This window comes from Ovis aries, chromosome 3, assembly GCF_016772045.2.
Source record: "Ovis aries strain OAR_USU_Benz2616 breed Rambouillet chromosome 3, ARS-UI_Ramb_v3.0, whole genome shotgun sequence".
Lineage (NCBI taxonomy): Eukaryota > Metazoa > Chordata > Mammalia > Artiodactyla > Bovidae > Ovis > Ovis aries.
In genome coordinates this window covers 219,253,230-219,273,537 of record NC_056056.1, presented here as the reverse complement: position 1 = coordinate 219,273,537, position 20,308 = coordinate 219,253,230, and the positions used below count along the sequence as shown (strand labels likewise).

General features: G+C 55.7%; 1 protein-coding gene across 1 annotated transcript in view; it reads left to right on the top strand.

Annotated features, from left to right (window-relative positions):
* Positions 1 to 597: 597 nt before the first annotated feature.
* The window catches only part of NFAM1 (NFAT activating protein with ITAM motif 1), a 36,396-nt gene continuing 16,685 nt past the window's right edge, over positions 598 to 20,308 (top strand). Inside the window, exons 1-2 of the mRNA XM_027966003.3 lie at positions 598 to 722; positions 19,713 to 20,042. Coding sequence (XP_027821804.2) covers positions 617 to 722; positions 19,713 to 20,042 — 436 coding nt within the window. The 5' untranslated portion in view covers positions 598 to 616. The remainder of the gene's footprint in view (positions 723 to 19,712; positions 20,043 to 20,308) is intronic.

Here is a 20,308-nt window from a genome sequence, read left to right as displayed (position 1 = left end):
GGCATGTCCTTGTTGCTGTTGTTCAGTCACTGAGTCGTGCCCAGCTCTTTGCGATCCCATGGACTGAAGCATGCCAGGCTTCCCGTCCTTTGCTGTCTCCCAGAGTCTGCTCAAACCCATGTCCATTGAGTCAGTGATATCATCTGACCATCTCATCCTCTGTCACCCCCTTCTCCTCTTGCCCTCAATGTTTCCCAGCATCAGGGTCTTTTGCAATGCGTTATCTCTTCGCATCAGGTGGAGCTTCAGCATCAGTCCTTCCAATGAATATTCAGGGTTGATTTCCTTAAGGATGGACTGGTTGGATCTCCTTGCATTCCAAAGGAAGGTTAAGAGTCTTCTCCAGCACCACAGTTCAAAAGCATCAGTTCTTGGCGCTCCAAGTCACATCTGCACATCTTGGACGGCTGGGAGCCCCAGATCCTCGCCTGGCGGCGTCCTGGCCTGAAACTGTTCCCACCAGGAAAGTCCGGGGTCATTGAGAGGACAAGGCGGTCAACTGAGACCTGGAGGAAGCAGAAGGCCGGCCGGGGAGGAGCCTGTTAAGGACGCCAAGGGCAACCGTGGCTACCAGCAGGCTGTCCCCGCCCGCGACCTAAAGAGGAAGGAGGCCCCGATGGAGAGCTGGCCTCCTCGGCCTAGGGCCCGGCCGGGCCCCCTCCCGGCCCCCGGGCTGCTGGGCTTGATCCTGCTCCCCTGGACCCTGCCGCTGGCAGGCGCAGGTACGCGGTCCTCCCCTCCTCCCGAGCTCTCTGCCTCGCGCACATCACAGCCGCTTTCATCCGCCGCGCGGCTAATTCCCCGGACCCGTCTCCGGGGATTTGCTGGTTGCGTTTGAACATTGCAGACTTCACAGGGGAAGCCTTCGGGGACCAGGAGATGTTTAGCTAATGCCTTGCCGAGGTGGCTTTTGAAGAGGCGGGGCCGAGGCCCCCTCTCGCTGCTGGAACAGCCTCCCTCTCGGCTCCTCCTGACCCCCTGGCCCCTCAGCGAGGTGGGTGGGCGTTGCTGTGGGCTGGGAAGGGGGGCCATCCGGTGGGGTGTGGGATCTCTGGGGAGGGGCAGCTCACCCCCAAGGTATCTGATTGCGGAACCCACGCCTTGAACCTGCCCATTGGTGTTGCAGTTCCCCGTTGGGAGGGGTGGGGCTGAGGGAGGGAGGCCACCGCTGGTCATAGGGCAAGGAGCCTGGGAAGCTGAGGGGATGGATCCAAGCCTGGCCCTAGGATGGGTGGCCTAGGGGCCAGTTCATCCAGACCAGGGAACTCCCAGGAGTGTCCCCCACCAGGGCTGCCCACCCTGGCTCTGGGGTCTCTGAGGCTGTCTCACCTGGGCAGTGCCCACCCTCCTGTAGCCCCAGCCTCTGCCCATCCCGCTGGGCAGGCTGGGTGCAGGCTGGATGCTTCCCTTTTCATTCACCTTGATTTTTATGAGCCTTCTAGGAGCTGCTCCCACCCTTCTGCTCCATCCTCTCCCTTTCACTCATACCATAAGCAATAACAGCTATATTTGTCCATGTATTTTTTAAAAATGTATTTATTTGGCTGCGCTGGGTGTTAGTTGCGACATGCGAGATCTCTAGTTGCAACATGTGAATTCTTAGTTGTGGCATGTGGGATCTAGTTCCCTGACCAGGGAATTAACGCGGGCCCCCTGCTTTGGGAGAGCAGAGTCTTAGCCACTGAACCACCAGGGAGGCTCGACATCTACTCTTATTATCATAAATTAGCCTCTCTGCGCACATAAGCTGGGCTTTACACTTGTACTCAGGCCCCTTCAAGGTACCCTTGGGGTGCTGTTCCCACTGGCACCATGTAAGCACCGAGAAATTGAGGCCCAGCATAGCTGGCCCACAGCCTGGAGGGTGAGTAGAGGCCAGGTTCAGCTCTGAACTGACCCTTAGAAGTGGGCTCCAGGGATCCTCTTGCCTTTCTTTGTAAAGAACATCCTTCACAAAAAATCTACCCCTTTGGGAAGGCAAGACTCAACTGGGTGTACCCACCCCTACCGCAGGCCTGACAGCCCAGCCCCTGTGAGGTCATCTCCTGTGCACCTCACACCCCCCACCCCATCACCAACCACCACCCCCAATTCAAGGAAGGCTGAGGAAATGCAGCTTCTTGGTGACAACGTGTTGAAACTCATTCGTTTTAATTTTTCCCCCAGTTCCATCATTTCTCTTTGCGTGGTCCCTCTTCCCCAAAAGGGACCCCCGCACACCCCAGTAACTGAGTAGAAGAGACTTTTGGGGGTGCTGCTGTGAAAAGTGCCGTTTGTAACTGTCTTGACCACAAACAAACAACATATTCCCTGCCCCCGCCCCCCAGGATTGCAGGAAACATTGTACACAAGAGAAACTCTGCTCTTTTGCAAGAGGTGGAAACACCTTGTGGTCTCCTCTCGGAGCAGCAGACAGCACCCAGTCCTCCTGGTCCTTCCCCTGCGGGTCCTGGGTTCTGTCTCTAAGCTGTGCCACGCCCCTCCCCACCCTCTTGTCTCTGAGCTTTGAGAGTTTGATGGAGGGAATCCAGTTTCTCTCACATCCCCCAAACCGCCCCTGACCTCACGCACCTGCCTGGTGCAGCCAGCTCCATCAACCACCAGCACCAAGACCCAGCCTGCAGCCTCAGCAGTGTCCCTGTGGGACCTTGGAGAGCGTCGTCGCTGAAGCCTGGGCTTGATGAACTGTTTACCTGGACCACCTGATGTAGGGTTGTGTGCAGGCCAGGGAGTCTGGATCTGAGCTCTGCTTTGGACCTGGGCCCCTGGGCAGGTTCTGTCTTTCTTTCTTTCTTTCTTTTTTTTTTTTTTTTGATATTTATATTTCTTTACTTGTTTATTTGGCTGCAAGGGGTCTTTGTTGTGTCACGCGAGATCTTCAGCTGTGACATGAGAACTCTTAGTTATGGCACGTGGGATCTAGCTCCCTGACCAAGGATCGAACCCAGGCTCTCTGCATTGGGAGTGAGGAGTCTTAGACTCTGGTGGTGGTTGTTGTTTAGTCACTAAGTCATGTCCGACTCTTTTTGCGACCCCATGGGCTGTAGCCCACCAGGTTTCTCTGTCCATGTGATTCTCCAGGCCAGAATACTGGAGTGGGTTGTCATGTCCTTCTCCAATGCATGAAAGTGAAGAGTGAAAGTGAAGTCACTCAGTCGTGTCCGACTCTTAGCGACCCCATAGACTGCAGCCTATCAGGCTCCTCTGTCCATGGGATTTTCCAGGCAAGAGTACTGGAGTGGGGTGCCATCTCCTTCTCCGTTGTCTCCTACATTGGCGGGCAAATTCTTTACTACTGAGCCACCTGGGAAGCCCTTTAGCCACTGGAGTACCAGGGAAGTCCCCTTGGGCAGGCCCTTGATGTTGCTCGATGGCCTCACCTGTCAAGCGGCTGCAGTAGTAATGCCTGAAGGTGCACGTGATGAGAGCTCAGAGAATGTTAGGCACCTGCCTGTCTAGCAGAGCCAATCAAGATGCACGATTCAGTTGGCTGGCTCTACATCTTGGGGAGCCCCCGGGCTCCTTGGGGTCACTCTGACCTTTCCAGGGGTCTAGCAACACCCTGGGATGGCATCTCAGGACCATTCTTGCTCCCAGCCCTCCTCCCCTGCTCTCCTCTGATCTCTCTGCAAATTCTACTTTTCTCAAAGGGTCTAGCGGCTACCTCTGGTCTGAAGGGCACCTCTTAGAGGAGAATCATCCGAGTCTGAGGCTCAGCTTTCCTGAGAGCAGCTACACGCCTGCTCTAACCCTGCTTCCACCAGGCTTTAAGTCACTTCCAAGGGCTTTGAAGCCAGACGGAGCTTGTTCAAATCCTGCCTTCTTCTGTTGACTGCTGTGTGACCTCAGGCAAGTTCCTTAACCTTTCTGAGCCTTGGTGTCCTCAACAAACAGTCTCCAGTCTCTCCCTGGCTGTGTTTATTTCTCAACTGTTCATTAAAGAGGACTAGTTCCAGGCACTGGGGGGGAACTGGGGGTGAATAAGCCGCAGCCCCTACTCCCAGCCTGGCGGAAACCATGAGACTCACCCGCAGAAACACGACCCCAGGGCCAGAGTCCTGATGCAGGCTCGCCTCCCCTCCCCCGTTAGCTCTGGACTCAGGTGTCACCGCTTCCTTTGTTGTCCAAAAGATGTTCGGGAGCCTGCTGCCTCCCTCCCCGCAGCTCCAGGCCTCTGTCAGGACTGGCTTCTGCTTTTGATCTTCGTCTAATCCCAATAAAGAGCTTCCGAGGCAGGCGGAGGAGAAGACCTCCCTGTTGGAGGTGGGGCAGAGCGGGTGCTGGAGGGGGCGGGTGGGTGGGTGGCAGGCGCAGCAGGAATGAAGGCTGGGAGGCCAGAAGGCAGAGCCCGGGGCGGGGATGGCGAGAGGTTCAGACTCGCTGGGGAGGAGGGTCTCTTAGTAGAGCTGCGGGATACGATTCCCACTGGGATGTGGGTCTGGGTGGGTCATAAACGCCTGTCAGGTAGGAGTGCAGATGCCGTTCCGATGGGGCATTGTCAGTGCTTTCTCTTTTAAAATTGTGAAATAGAATACATACGCAGAGAAGTACCATAAATATTATAAAGCCAAGTCTGGCGTGTCTACCATCCAGGTCAAGAAAGAAAACATTCTAGCACCCCAAAGCCCCTGGACACCTCCCAAGACACCCCCTCTCCCCCACTCAGAGGACACCATCCTAAGTTTAGGGCAATTGCTTCCTGGCACTTTTTGGGTACTTTTATCCTTTGGTTTGTGTCCCTAAACGATATAGATTACCCTGGCTTTGTTTTTGAACTTTGTATAGTCAGAGTGATGTTGTGGGTGTTCTTTGCGACCTACTTCTTTCACTCAACATCTTTTAAAAATTTATTTATTTATTCACTTTTGGCTGCACTGGCTCTTTGCTGCTGTGTGCAGGCTTTCTCTAATTGTGGCACGAGGCACAGGCCCTCTTTAGTTGTGGTCCACAGGCTTCTCATGTTGCAGAAAACAGGCTCTAGAGTGTGACGGCTCAATAGTTGTGGCACACGGACTGAGTTGCCTCTCTGTATGTGGGATCACCCCAGACCAGGGATTGAACCTGTGTCCTCTGCAATGGCAAGCAGATTCTTAACCACTGGACCACCAGGCAAGTCCAAACATGTTTTTTAAGCTACATCCGGTTGACAATGTGGCTGAAGTTTGTTTATTTTGGTTGGTAAAGAGCAGGGGTCCCAAACCCTGGCCAGTGGGGGGTAAGTCCAACCCACTGCCTTTTTGTATGGAGTTATGAAATGTATTTTTCTAATGGTCAGAAAAACATCAAGAGAAGAATACATATTTCACAGTATGAATATGAAATTATACAATAAAGTATAATTTTATACTTAAGCCCTCTGTATCTGCCAGTTCTGCATCTGTGGATTTAACCAATACCAGATCGAAAATATTCAGGGGGAAAAAAATTTCCAGAAAGTTCCAAAAAGCAAAACTTGAATTTGCAGTTCTCATGGCAACTATTTATATAGCTTTTACATTATATTTACAACTACTCACATAGTACTTACATTGTATTAGTCTTTTTTTTTTTTTTTGGCTGCACTGAGTCTTAGTTGTAGCATGTGGCATGTGCAACTCTTAATTGCATGCGTGAGATCTAGTCCCCTGACTGGGAATCAAACCCGGGCCCCCTGCATTGGGAGCACAGAGTCTTGCCCACTAGACCACCAGGGAAATTCCTGTATTAGGTACTATAAGTGATCTACAGACGATTTAAAGTGCAGCTAACCTTTGGACAGCATGCATTTGAACTGCTCAGGAACATTTATACACAGGTGTTTTTCTGTAGTAAATACTACAGTAGTAAATACAACAGCTACACTGTTGGTTGACTCTGAGGATGTGGAACCTTGGGTGCAGAGGGCCGCCTGTGAAGCTACACTTGGATTTTCAACTGTGTGCGGTTCAGTGCCTCTAACCACCGTGTCGTTCAAGGGTCAGCTGTATATGGGAATCTTATGCCATTTTATGAATCCTATGTCATTATATTATGAAATATAACTTTTGTGGTTGTCGTTTAGCCGCTAAGTCCTGTCCTACTCTTTGTGACCCCATGGACTATAGCTTGCCAGGCTCCTCTGTCCATGGGATTTCCCAGGCAATACTGGAGTGGGTTGCCATTTCCTACTCGACAGGATCTTTCCGACCCAGGGATCAAATTCGAGTCTCCTATATTACATGTAGGCAGATTCTTTACCACTGAGCCCCAGGGGAGCTGCATAAAATATAATACAGACACAGAAAAGTATGATACATATTAAATAAATATAGCCCCATGTGTCTACCATCCAGGTCAAGAAAGAGAACATTCCAGTGCCCCAAAGCCCCTGTATAGGCTTCCCAGGTGGCTCAGTGGTAAAGAACCCACCTGCCAATGCAGGAGATTCGGGTTCAATCCCTGGTCAGGAATATCCCTTGGAGAAGGAAATGGCAACTCACTCCAGTATTCTTGGCTGGAAAATTCCATGGACAGAGGAGCCTGGTGGCCTACAGTCCACGAAGTTGCAAAAGAGTCAGACACGACTGAGTGACTGAAAAACAACAAGCCCCCTGTACCCCCATCACTCTCAAGATACCCTGTCTCTTGAGCATCTGTGGATTTTGGTGTCTGTAATGGGAACCAGTCCTCCATGGAGAGTGAGTGATGACTGCATTCCCATTCCCATGTCCATAAATAAAGTTTTATTGGAACACAGCCATGCCTATCCATTCATGGCTCATTTATGGCTGCTTTTGCCCCCACAACAGCAGAGTAGAGTAGCTGCGATAGAGACCATATGGCTCACAAAGCGGAAAATACTTACTCCCTGGCCCTTTACAGAACACGTTTGTCAACCCCTGCTGTGGAGCGCCCCACTGAATGAACATACTGCGATCTGTTTAGTTATGATTGACGCTGCAGGTGTTCCCATCTCGGGACGCTCATGTGTGGTCTCCAGGCACACGTGTGTTCAGTGCCTCCAGCGGGTATGTTCCCATTAAGACGGCTTCTGTCTCCACTCCCCTCCTCCCTGTGTGAACTGCGAGCTTCACAAGGGCAGGACACATGTGGACTTACTTGGCTTCAAATCCTTGGCTCCCAGCACGGAGCCTGGTGCCCAGAGGATGCCCAGGAAATACTCACAGTAACAGGAAGAATTCAGCTCCCAGACAACCCCCTTCGGAACGCTGAGCAGCATGGAGATGTGATGCCACCAGGAGAGGAATGACAAAACCTTCCTGACTTGTGACCGAGGGAGCGGGTGCCCGAGAACCCCGAGACAGGATCTGACCCCCTCCAGCTTCCCTGCCCGCTCTGAGCCCCAGCTTCCCTCCTATGCAGGCCTCTTGCCCGGGGCAATAGGAAGGCACATCTGGGACACCCAAGACCCCAGGGCTGGCACCTGGGACCGCGCAGGGAAGGTCTATGGGCCTCAACCATGGGGACAGGCTGTCTGGAGGAGGTTGGGGGCCTGGCAGGTATCTGCTCTCACCCTCCCTGCCAACCCCGTCCCAGGACTGTGTGGGCTGCAGCTGAGATACAGCAGAGCCAGGGCGGGGGCCCCTTGGAGGCTCTGGGCTCGTCCCTGTTTGCTGCTGATGGGGAGGTTGTAGGGCAGTGGGCAGGAGGGAGGCACCAAGTGGGTGCAGCCCAAGCCCAATGGCAGGCGTGCCCTCCCATGGGCAGCCCGTCCTCGGACAGTCAGGGGAGGCACTCACTCCAGCGTTGGACATAGGGTCCAAGGACGCATGTCTGAAGGCAAGTTCATACCTGGCCACACACACCAGATTTAAAACATTGGTTGTTCAGTCGCTCAGTGTCCGACTCTTTGCGACCCCATGGACTGCAGCACACCAGGCCTCCCTGTCCCTCACCTTCTCCCAGAGATTTAAAACAGGCACACCGTTTAAATCAGAGCCTCCCCTTCTCAGAGCTATCCTAAGGAGCTGGGGGCCTAGGAGACAGCCCCTGGTCCCTTGGAGCACAGCTCAGGCTCGCTGCCAGCAGCTGGTTCACTGCAGAGCACCTCGATCTGCCCTGCCCCCTGCCCCCGGCCCTGGGCTACCCTTTCTTCCCGCCCCCGCCCACACCCCACTTCCCAGCCGCGCTGATGACTGCCTGCCCTTGAGCTTTTGGTCCTGCTGGTCCCTTGGCCTGAAAGGTGTCCTCGCATTTGCCCACCTGGTGACTCCACCCTGTTGTTCAAGGTCGAACTCTGGTGCTCTCTCTGCGGTGTCCCTTCGGGTCCACTCTTCCTGCCCTGACAGACTCTGCCTTGCTCCCCACGGTGTTCACCCCTGGTTCTGAATGTGCAGGAGCTCAGAAGTGTGGGACAGGACTGAGCTTACCTGCAGCAGGGGAGGGTAGGGGCGACCCAGGAACCGGTATTCAACCTCTGGGGGTGGGCTATGTAAGGAAGAGGGCAGGGGAAGGCTGGAGAGGAGGGGTCTGCAGGGTCAGGGTCAAGGCTGGGAAGGAGCCACAGCTTAGTCTCAGGGTCTTGACTGACCTCCAGCGTGGAAAGCATCAGGGGTTGGGGGTTGGGAAGGGTGGGGTGGAGGGCGGGGCTGAGATAGGGTGGGAGGGGCGGGGATGGGTGGGAGGTGAGGGATGGGGATGGGATGGGATGGGATGGGATGGGATGGGATGGGATGGGATGGGATGGGATGCGATGGGAGGGGCGGCGGGGGAGAGCCCGGCTGGCATACTGGCGGATGCGGAAGGGGAGGGAGAGGAGGAAGGAGCGCGCCGAGTGATTTTGTGCCCGGAGCGGGTAGGAGCTTTGGGGAGGTGGAGATTTAAAAGAAGTCGGGGTAAAGGTGATCGGCGCAGGCATCCCCGCGAAGAAGTTAGTGAGTTATCAGCCAGAAGCGTTTATATATTAAAAGGAGGCTGGAGCTGGTTGGGGGCGGGTAGTGAACCCCATAGAACAAAACCACGGATGCGAGGGTTTCAGGCTGCTGAGGAAGCCTGTCTGGAGCTCACTAGTATTTCTCTCTGTCCTCTCTCTAACAGGAAGTGTGATCAGGTCACTTCCCAATTTCGAAGCCTGCAGAGGTTCCCCAGGTTTCTAGGTCAACATTCAACCCCCAATCTCCTCCTGGCCCCCACCGGAACCATTTCTTTCAACTCCACCAGGGCTCTAGAGCCCCCAACTCCCTGCCCTGGCTCAAGGCTTGTAGAAGCTTCCTGTGCTTAAACCCCCTCGCTTTGACTCTCCCCTTTAAACCTGGCTCCTGCTCTTCCTTCAAAGTTCAGCTCAGTAAAGAGGTGGGAAAGAAAGATCAAAACGCTCACAGCTGTGATTCCAGTGGGGCAGGACTGCACACAAGCTCCCGGCCTCCTTGATCCCTCTCTGTGGCTTCCAGAGTGTGCACAGGGAGCGTGTTGCACGCTTTCATAATGGAAGGGGGTGCCCTGAAGAGTTCTAATTTAAAAAACAAACTGCCGCTCCCAGGGTTCCCTCTCCAGGAAGCCCTGCCTGCCGCTGGGCTGGCTGTCCACTGGGTTTCGGTCGCCCCTGAGACTTCCCTTTATCTCACGCCTTTCAGTTTTGTCAGGCAGCCCCCTTCCCAGCGGCAGTGGGACCTCGAGAGGCCACAGACGCCTTGCTGAAGGGGGTGTCCTGGTGGGGTCTCTCCCCTCGCTCCATTTCTCTCCTTTCAGACACAAGGGGCAGCACCTACTCCACCCTTTGTCTCTACCGCACCTTCGCCCCGTCCTGACAGCCTTCTCTGAAGACAGAATGGGTTGTAAAGGGAGAAACAGTCCCACGTTCCCCCAGTCCACACTCTCAGATGAGTCCCCAAGTTTGAGCAACTTGCCTTTCAAAACAAGCCGGAAGGGGAGTGACTGCCGTAAATATACCAGTTCACACCAGTGAAGCTTAGACATTTCTGGACTAAGCACTTGACGGTCTGCCCTTGGTTTGTGTCCCCACGTGGCCGCTGTGCACCCAGGGGCCAGAGTCTGGAGGCCTGAGAACAAGATGAAGCAGACGTGGAAGGGCCCTCCCCCTACCTCCAGGCAAGCCACATCCGTGAGCGTCTTTGTCATTCGGAGGTGCTGAAAGATGTGACAGCCAGTCTGATGGCAGTGTTCCGGGGGCATGAGCGCTAAAAAGCTCCAGGATACACACGCTCTGTTCAAAGACTGCCTTCCAGCGCCGGCTCCGAGCTTCTCCCTAATCAGCCGCTCGGTCCACGCACTGCGGTGTTTGATGCGCGTGCCCCGAAGGACTTGCCCGTTTTTCCAGTGGTGTCCTGGGATTCGTGCTCGGGCGAATGGCCAGAGCCCCATGATAAAGCCAGCAGTCCCACACCTGCAGCCCTTCAGAAGGGCCTTGAAAAAGAGGCCCGGCTCTGAGAGATGCCAGAACTAAATTGGAGGGCAGAACTCCTGCCTAAAATAAAGACCGTGGGAACAGCTTTCTTCTGTAGCCGGAGAATCAAAGTGTTTTCATTTAAAATCGACCTAAGTTGGAATGGCTACCTTTGATCACCACCTCTGGGCTACAGAGCCTTGGCTCGGTGCCCTAGAAAGGATGGCGTTCCGGGCAGAGGGGGAAGCTGGGGCCAGCGCTTGGCTCAGGGTTGGTGGGGGAGAGGCGCAGAGAGTGGGCCAGGGCAGCTGAGGCACAGGCGGTGCTGGGGAGCGTGTCAGATCCTGGGGGGGAGGGGATGTCACTACTGCAGTGCGGGGGCGGAGCTGGCTCTGGCTGGCCTTGCCACAGGACCAGCTATGCAGGGCTCATGGGGCCCGCTGGTTTCCATTTCCTTCTCCAGGGGGATCTTCCTGACCCAGGGACTGAAGCTGGGTCTCCAGTCACTCAGTCGTGTCTGACTCTTTGCGACCCCATGAATTGCAGCACGCCAGGCCTCCCTTTCCATCACCAACTCCAGGAGTTCACTCAGATTCACGTCCATCGAGTCCGTGATGCCGTCCAGCCATCTCATCCTCTGTCGTCCCCTTTCCCTCCTGCTCCCAATCCCTCCCAGCATCAGGGTCTTTTCCAATGAATCAACTCTTCGCATGAGGTGGCCAAAGTACTGGAGTTTCAACTTTAGCATCAGTCCTTCCAATGAACACCTGGGACTGTTTTTCATTAGAATGGTCTACCTGTTAGATGACCCAAATTTAGGGGAAGGGCCTCTGAATTTTTATCTCCCTTTAAAAGGGGGCAGTTCTTTCATGCGAAAAGTGTTTTCTGTTTTGCTTGCTCTGAGGTTTTAAAATGCTTGCCTCGAGTAGTGGTTAAGGGGTTAGGGCTTTGCTGGTGGCTCAGTGGTGAAGAATCGGCCTGGAGAAGGGCACGGCAACCCACTCCCATAGTCTTGCGTGGAGAATCCCATGGACAGAGGAGCCTGGTGGGCTACAGACCATGGGGTTGCAAAGAGTCGGACACGACTGAGCGACTGAGCACAGCCGGTGCAGGAGACGTGGGTCTGATCCCTGGTCCGGGCAGATCCCACAAACCAAGGAGCAGCTGAGCCTGAGAGCCACAACTATTGAACCTGTGCCCTGGAGCCCAGGGGCTGCGCTACTGAGCCCGTGTGCCACAGACGCGCGGGTGCCCTGGAGCCCGTGCTCGGCCACAGGAGAAGCCACTGCCGTGAGCAGCCCGCAGGCTGCAACGAAGAGCAGCCCCTACGCACTGCAACCAGGGCAAAGCCCGAGCAGCAGCGAAGACCCAGCACAGCCAAAAGTAAATAAATAGATTCACTAAGTCAAAATAAGAGAGACAGAGTTGGGGGGTTAGGGACTTCCCTGGCGGTCCAGTGGCTAAGACTCTGAGCTTTCTTTCACTGCAGTAGGGGACAGGTTCCTTCCTTGGTTGGGGAACTAAGATCTCACATGTTGCAGTGCGACCAGTTAAAAAGAAAGACAAAAATAAAGAGAGTAGGGTTATTGGCTCAAAGAGACTCAGCCTAAAATCCCACGTCCACCACCAGGCTCCTCTGGTGGCGCAGACAGTAAAGAGTCTGCCTGCCATGCAGGAGACCCGGGTTCGATCCCTGGGTTGGGAGGAAGATCCCCTGGAGAAGGAAATGGCTACCCACTCCAGTATTCTGCCTGGAGAATCCCATGGACAGAGGAGCCTGGAGGGCTATATAGTCCAGGGGTTTGCAAAGAGTTGGACATGACTGAGTGAGTAACCCTTTCCACCACTATTAAGCACTTTGCTGATTGGACAAACCTCTCCACTCTCTGAGCCTCAGTGGTTTCATCTGTGAAAGGGAACAGGCCTAGTGGAGGTTGGTTCTTAACACAGGCTTGACTGCCAAGCCTGAGGGTCTGTGCTGTATAAACAGAGAGTGTGCGCACAGGAGCCGCTCAGGGAGGGGCTGAGTGAGTCCTGTCCACCTAGAGGCTGGCTGCACAGTCTGTGGAGGAGAAGGGCACAGGGGGATGTGCTGGGCAGCGGGAACAGTGTGGGCAAAGGCTCAAGAGCCTGGCAAGCTTGGCATATGTTGGGGAGCGAACAAGTGAGAACCGAGGACAGCTGAGTTGGGCTGCACAGCGCCTGGAGGAATAGGCTGGATCCTCCAGGCTAGGGAACTTAAAAAAAAAAAAAATTCCTTAACAGTGGCCCCAAGTTAAGGGATACATGGTTATAGTGTGACCCTGTCTGAACCCAGTTGTACCAATGTAACAAGCCAGAAGGTCATAAACAGCGACCTTACTACAAATGAGATGCTCTCTGTTCTATTTCTTTTTTTTTAATTGTGTGTCTTGACCCTGTAAATTGATTTCAGACTTATTCCTGGGCCTCCTATGGTTGGTTGGGGAGGGTGGGCGTTCAGACAGGGTCAGGCAGGGCAGGAGCAGGATGGCAGGTGGCTCCCTCGGGGGCAGTGCCAGGCTGGCCGGGCAGGGGAGGAGAGAAGGCTGGATGCTGGAGCTGTCAGAGGAGGATGTGCTGGGAGCGGGAGGTCTGATGGGGTGGGCACCCCTCTCACCCCCGGTCAAGTTCCTTGATTGCAAATCTGCACCCCCCCCACACCCCCAGAGGACTCAGCTTGGAGTCCCTGGGCCAGAGGTGGGAGTGAGGCGCCGACTGCCAACCAGCTCTCAAACCCACAGTTCAAGCGCCCACAGATTCAAAAGAAGAACCAGAATAGGAAGGAATCAGGCACCAGCGGGTGGTAGATAAAGTCTTTCCCAACCAGGGCGGCAGACACACGGGCAGGATGGGGGAAGAGCAGCAGGAGGCTCCTGGTGGGAAGGGCTCTTGGGCACACACTGCTCAGCCCACAGGACAGCCTCTAAGGCCAAGCCCAGGATCCATGCCCCAAGGTGTCTACCCCCATGTCCAGCCCAGCACAGGGCCTGAGGTGTCAGAGAGGCTTGGGGCAGGAGGCGCAAGGCCTCTTAGGGGATCCCATCATGCCCAGAGACCACCCCATGCTGCGGTGCCCCGTGCTGAGGGCCTGTCACTTACATGGGCAGAAGAGTCAGGCTGGCATTTGCCCTTCCAGGTTCCCAGCGAGGACTTAGGACTGGTCTGGCTTCCCTGCCTGCTGTCACTGGGGAGAGGCAGCCCGGCTCTGTGGCAGGCATGCTGTGTTCTTGGACCCATTTTATCACATGACAACCCTGTGAGGTTGGCCTTGTTCTTCTCCCCTTGCTTCAGGAAAGACACTGAGGTTCAGAGAGGTAAAGGCACTTGCCTAAGTTTGCACAGCTTTATAAAAAAATATTTATTTATTTGGCTGCGCTGGGTCTTAGTTGCGGCGCACGAGATCTTTGATCTTTGGTGGGGTGTGTGGAATCTTTTAATTGTGATGTGCAGGTTCTAGTTCCCTGACCAGGGGTCGAACTCAGTCCCCTTGCAAGGGGAGCATGGATTCTTAGCCACCCAACCAGCAGGGGACGTCCCAAGCTTGCACAGCTTCCAATGGCAGAGCCAGGATCTGAACCAAGGCTGGCTGCCTCCAGAGACTGGTCTTCTCCCAAACACCTCCTGCCCCCTCATTTCTGGCCAGGCCCCTGGCTTTCTAGCAGTCCTTGGAGCTGCCAATAAGCGAGGGAGGAGGAGGTGGTGGTTGTTGTTGAGCCGCCAAGTCCTGTGCGACACTTTGTGACCCGAGGGACTGTAGCCCAGGCTCCTCTCTCCATGGGATTTCCCAAGAATACTGAAGTGAGTTGCTATTCCCTTCTCCAGGGGATTTTCCTGACCAGGGATCGAACCCACATCTCCTGCATGGACAGGTGCGTTCTTTACCACTGAGCCACCGGGGAAATCCGATGGTGGAGGTACCATACCGTCTCCTGCAAAGCAGGAGTGGGTGGGCTTCGTGGGGGTAGCTTGTGCTCCCCAGTGCAAGCTTCTGTCCATGCAGTTGTGTGGGGGTGGGGAGAGGAGGACTCAGGAATTTGTCATAAGCAGCCAAGCTCTCCAGCAGAGCTGGACTGGGGTGGTGGCTCTGGGGATCAGGGCCCTCCCAGACACCCCACTGCAACTGTTTCCAGTCCCTCCCTGGCTGACCCTGCTCCCATCTGGCTCCCACTCACCGTGGACCTCACCCAGCAGGGGCGCCCCTCCTTCAGCCCTGCACCATCCACACTGACACAGGCTCACAATTCTCCCTCCAGAAAAACTCCCCCTGGACCCGACCTGCAAATTCTCCCTGCGCCTCCTGCTCCCACATTTCAGGTCTGCTCTGGACAGAGCAGTCGCCTCCAGCCCCTCTTCCCTTCTGCCACCAAGCTGTCCCCCCTGCAGAAAACGCCAGACTCCTTAAAGCACTTCCCTCCTGGTGCCTGTCCCAGCCTAGGCTGCACTGGGGATGCACAGAATAATCCAAAATCTACGCTGGGATGCTCCTGCAGCCCAGACCTCTTGGTGTGCGGAGATGGTCCTGGAGCTGCGCCAGCCGTTCTGAGCGAGTCGGAGCGCTGCGGTCATTTACAGCCGCAAATGAGTCCTAGTTCTTCGAGTCCCAGCCAAGATTCAGAGCCGGTTCCCACTGAACTCATCCCTGGTGCCATCTGGGGTGAGAGTAAGGGGTGAGGGCCCTGTTGGCTCTCTCTCTCTCTCCTCAATCCCCCTCTCCAACCTCCCCCACCTCTGCTCCAGGGTCTGCCAGCTGGAGGCAGGAGCCTGGAGGAGCAGGAAGAAGCAGAGAAGCCTTGCCCATCAGGTGCTGCAGACATGGGGCTCTGTCTCTGGGCAGTTGCAGGGGTGTGGAATGGACGCCCGTGGGCACTTCTGTGGCCACTCAGGGGCCCCCAGTTGGGCTCTCGCAGCTCTCCCTCCTGCCACGGCCTCAGGAATCCGAGGTCCACCCCCATCCTCTTCTCTGGGCCCTTTGCCCCTCTTGGCCGCCCGTGAATCTAAGGGAACCCCAGGCTGGCTCACGCGGCCCCGGCCCACTTTGCTGGGAGACACACTCCCTTTGCTGAGTTAAAGGCAAAGCGGGAAGCAGCTGACACCAGGCTTGAGACAGAACAGACAGCAGCCAGTATGCCATCCCTGCGGCACTCAGTGTCACGCCTCAAGCTCAGTGAGGGTCCCCAGGATCACCCCCCTGCCTCGCGCACTGCATCTAGGGTGAGAAGCAGGGCCCCACAGGGCAGGCTGGGTGCCCTGGGCAGCTCTGTTCAAGCCCCATTTCACCCGTGCTTTCTGGCCCGTGATTTCCATGTAACCTTGCAGCCTTGCAGCCCCTTGTTAGCCTCCAGCTGTGAAAATGTAGGCCTCCTGCCAGCAACCCCCCCACTCTATCATCTGATAGCACTCACAGCCCAGCACCTGTCACACTTGGCTGGGTCTGACCTCCCCTCCTAACCTGGCAGCTGGCTTTTCTTCCTTAGCACGGTCACACAAACCTGGGTTCAAATCCCAATGCTACCGCTTAGGAACTATGGGGCTTTGGACTTCTAAGACCCTCTGTTTTCTTTTCGTCTGCAAAATAGGGTTGGGTTAGTTGCCTCATAGGACTGCCATGATGTTTAGTTGACGTGGGGCCTGGGTCACACCCAGCCAGAGGACATTTTCTACACGTTTCTTTTCCCTCTGTCCTCGGGCCAGTTCTGGCCTCACTGTACGTGTGTGTTTCCGTTCCCACACTCTGGGGGATATCACTACCCCTTCCTGTCCTCCCCAGTCTCAATTAGTGGTTCCCTCCCCTGGCTCCGTCTGCTGCCCTGTTAGACTGGGAACGTTGCGAGGGCAGGGAGCTCCTCCAGGCCTTAAGGCACTCTTTTTAATTTTTAATATTAATTCATCTATTTGGCTGCTCTGAGTCTCAGCTGCGGCGCGTGGGATCTTCGAGATTCATGACACAGGCGGGATCTTCAGCTGAGGCATGTGAACTCCTAACTGTGGCACGTGGGCTCTAGTTTCCTGACCAGGGATCGACCCCGGGGCCCGCTGCATTGGAAGCACAGTCTTAGCCACTGGACCACTAGGGAAGTCCCTAAGTGAAAGGAAGAAAGAAACTGAAGTCGCTCAGTCGTGTCCGACTCTTTGCGACCCCATGGATTGTATAGCCTGCCAGGCTCTTCCGACTGTGGGGTTTTCCAGGCAAGAGGCCTGGAGTGGGTTGCCATCTCCTTAGGTACTCCTAAATGTTTGTTGGAGGTGTAAACAGATGGTAGCTGAAAAGCCGTCGTGGACTCGGAAATCACTCTGAACCTGACTGTGGCTCTGAGCCTGAACTGTGGAATGCTTCAGGTGGCTGCCAACTGGAGCAGCCTGGACCCCAGAGGGGCTGCTTGGAGGCACAGGTCCAGGAGAAGTGAGGGGAGCTGGGCTGCTATGGTCCAGGCTTCGGGGTGCTGACACCCAAGTAAAAAGAAGGGACACTGGAGGCAGTTAGCGCCATCGTCGGGTCAGAACCCTGTTGCCTTCCTCCAACAGCAGGCTCTCCTCCTCCCTGTTCTTGGCCCGCCATATCCTGACTGGCCGCCCTCACTGGTCCACAGAGATGGCCTCATCCTTCCACATTTTTGGAGACAGATCCACCCCAGATCTGAGGTTCTTTCTGCAGCAGACCTGAGCCAAAGCCATCCCCTTTCACAATCCCATCCCTCTGACCTTGAAATAACGAATCCCAGAAGAATACAGAACAATGGTCATCTATTTTTATAGATTTCCCCAGAATTGTAAAGTCAGGCTTAATTGCACTAGCAGATTTCATCATTTTCTAGAAGCATCCCTCAAATGGGGATCATTTTTAAGACACCTGGATGGATGTCTTCCTGCTGGGACAAACAGGAAGGTGGCCCCGACTTGATGACAGCGTGACCAGCCTCCCCGGGCCTGGCATGGCCTCTTGGATACGGGACCGGAGGAGGTGCTGGGGGAGGGGGAGAGGCCTCGGTGCGGCCACTTTCCTGGTGGTTTTGGTTGGGTTCTGGGCTTCCCTGGTGGTACAGATGGTAAAGAATCTGCCTGCAATGGGAGAGACCTGGGTTCGAGCCCTGGGTCAGGGAGATCCCACCCAGGAGAAGGGAAGGGAATGGCTACCCACTCGAGTATTCTTGCCTGGAGAATCCCATGGACAGAGAAGCCTGGAGGACTACAGTCCACAGCGCAGCAAAGAGTCGGACACCACTGAGCAATTACCACTTCCACTTCACTTTTGGTCGGGTTCCAACCTCCAGACCCCCATGAGGAAACGCCAGGCCATCACTGTGCTTGCCAGGCTTCCTTGAAGCTTCACTGTGAGACCCAAACGGGAGGGGATGCGTCAATGTTGCAAGTGGCCCCTGAGCTGAGATCTGGGGACTAGGGAGGCGTTGGCCGGGTGAGGGGATGGTGGTCGGGGCAGAGGGGACAGCAGAGGGGGCTGCAGAGCTGGGCAGTGGCCTGTGTGTGCAGGAAGAACACGGGGTGGGCTCGCTGGGGGCGGTGAGCACTGTTCATCTCACCTCCTGTCCTTCCCGGCCCAGCTGGGACCCTGGGGGATCACTGACCACCCCTTCCTTCAGCCTCTGCACCCACACCTGTCCCTGCTGTGCCTTAAAACTCAGCCCTGACTCAGGCTCCTTGTTTTATGACAAAATTAAAATATTGTTATAGTTAAACAGTCACCACCAGCAGCCCAGAGATATAAAGTGCAGTGTGACGTCCTCTCCCCACGTCCTCTCCCCTCCCCCTCTCCGGAGGGAGAATCCCTGGGGCCAGCTCGGCGGGGTCTCCATGCATGAGCATCACGTGTGACAAAGCCGACCCACTGTGACATCCAGATGTGCCAGTCGATCCCCTGGGACTAGCCTGAGTCCTTCAGAGGAGAGGGTGTCTAGCTTCTTCCCTAGAGCTCCAAATATCAGTGTGGCCCGAGCTTGGAGGAATTATCCGGTGTGGAGGGCCGTCGTCCCTGTCCTGGGGTCCCCCAGGGAACCTGACCTCACTCCCCTGGGGACCCGGCCCAGGGCTGAGCTGGAGCCCCCAGAAGAAACCAGGCGGGCGGGGGGCCCACGCCTCACTTCCGCAACCAAATAAATCCTGCTGCTCGCTCCAAGTGGCTCCAGTGAATGATCTTCTCCCGATTAGCAACCCGGCCAGCATGTTCTCGGTGGCTCGCTGCCGACCTCAATTTAGAACTGTCTGCTGGTCGGCTGCGGGAGAAGGAAGGTGCAGGGCGGGCGGGGGACAGGGCGCACTGAAGCTGGGGGGCTTGGGCAGCTGAAGTCCGGGGGTGGGGAGGTGGCCACTGACCCAGCCCAGAATCTGACGGGCACCTCAGAGCCTGCAGGAGGGTGGGAACCCCAGCCAGGCAGACTCCTGCCTCGGGGGAGCTTTCAGACTGTGTTCCTAGGTGCCTCTGATGACAGGCCCTGGAGAAGGAAATGGCAACCCACTCCAGTCCTCTTGCCTGGAAAATCCCACGGACAGAGGAGCCTGGTAGGCTACAGTCCCTGGTGTCGCAAAGAGTTGGACACGACTGAGCGGCTTCACTTTCGCTTTACTTTTCTGATGAAAGGGGCGCTAGGTGGGGGCCGGGAGAAGACAGCTCCCCCAGAACTGCCTCAGTCATGGTCACGGCCATGCGGCAGCCCATGGAACTCCTCTGCATTGCCCGAGAACTGCTTTAAGGGGTGCGGTTTGCTACCCACTCCAGTATTCTGGCCTAGGGAATTTCATGGACTGTATAGTCCATGGGGTCGCAAAGAGCTGGACACGACTGAGCGATTTTTGCTTTCACTTGCTATATTTTATAAACACTCTACAAGCTCTTCTCTAAGCTCAGATTCAGGGAAAGGTTTGTCTCTCCTCACTGATGCCTCCTCCAGGCTGGGGAGAGCGTGCCTATGCCCGGAAGGGCTTCTTCCTGCCAGGAAGCATTTCTTCACTTGGTTTCTTGCCTCCTTCCTCTTTGCTTCTCCTCCTTCTCCAGCTTTGGGTCATCTCAGGCCTGTGCTTTTTATCCAACGTGGCTTCTTGACCTTTGGGAAGGAGGGTAGTTGGGAGTGTGGAGTCTGGCGTCTTCCAGCCCCTGGGGAGGAGTTGCAGCTGCCCTCCACGCCTGCTGAGAAACTGAGAGTTAGCAGCTGGACCCCCTGAGCCCAGACTCTTCCTGCTAAACGAAGCCCTCACGCACTCGGCTTTGGGCGTGTTGGGAAGTGTAGAGTCATGTGTGAAAAGCACTCGGCATGCCACCTGCATCCATGCATCCATGGAGTACGTGGTGAGCGTGAGCCCCGGTCCTCGTGGGGGCATGGGGGCACTGAAGCATCACTCTGTCCCTTTCCTTCCCCGGCAGAAGAGCGGTCTGTGACCCACACCGGCCTCCCCATCCTGGTCTCTCTGGCCAACAGGGCCGTCTCCTTCAGCTGCAGCATCACCTACCCCTACACCCCCAAGTTCAAGGACTTCATAGTCAGCTACTTCTACGTGGACCTCCAGGGCCAGACCAGCTTCGTGGAGAAGATCAGCTGCCAACCTGGTACAGGCAGTGAGAACCAGACCCACACCACTGTCTGTCCCATCACCCTCAAGCCGCGTAACGCGTCTGCCACGGGTACCTACTACTGCTCCGTGTTCTGGCCGGACACCAGGATGACAGGCAAGGGCACGTTCATCCTGGTCAGAGGTGAGCTTCCTCTGCAGCTCTTCTCTGGGCACAGGGTCCGGCAGGACTTGGGGGCACAGGAGCAAAAGTGGGGAGTGTTTGCCTCCCCGCTCAGCTTTGGCACAACAGAGCTGAGCCACCTCCGGAAGCCCCTGGCCACACAGGTGTGCCGAGATGCCCACCTTCGTGTGGAAAGGGCAGAGTCTGGGGTATGGATCGGCTCTGGCCACCTCTGGCAGGCCCTTGTCCTCGGGGTCCCTTTCGCACCATGGGTCATGTGAGTGCAG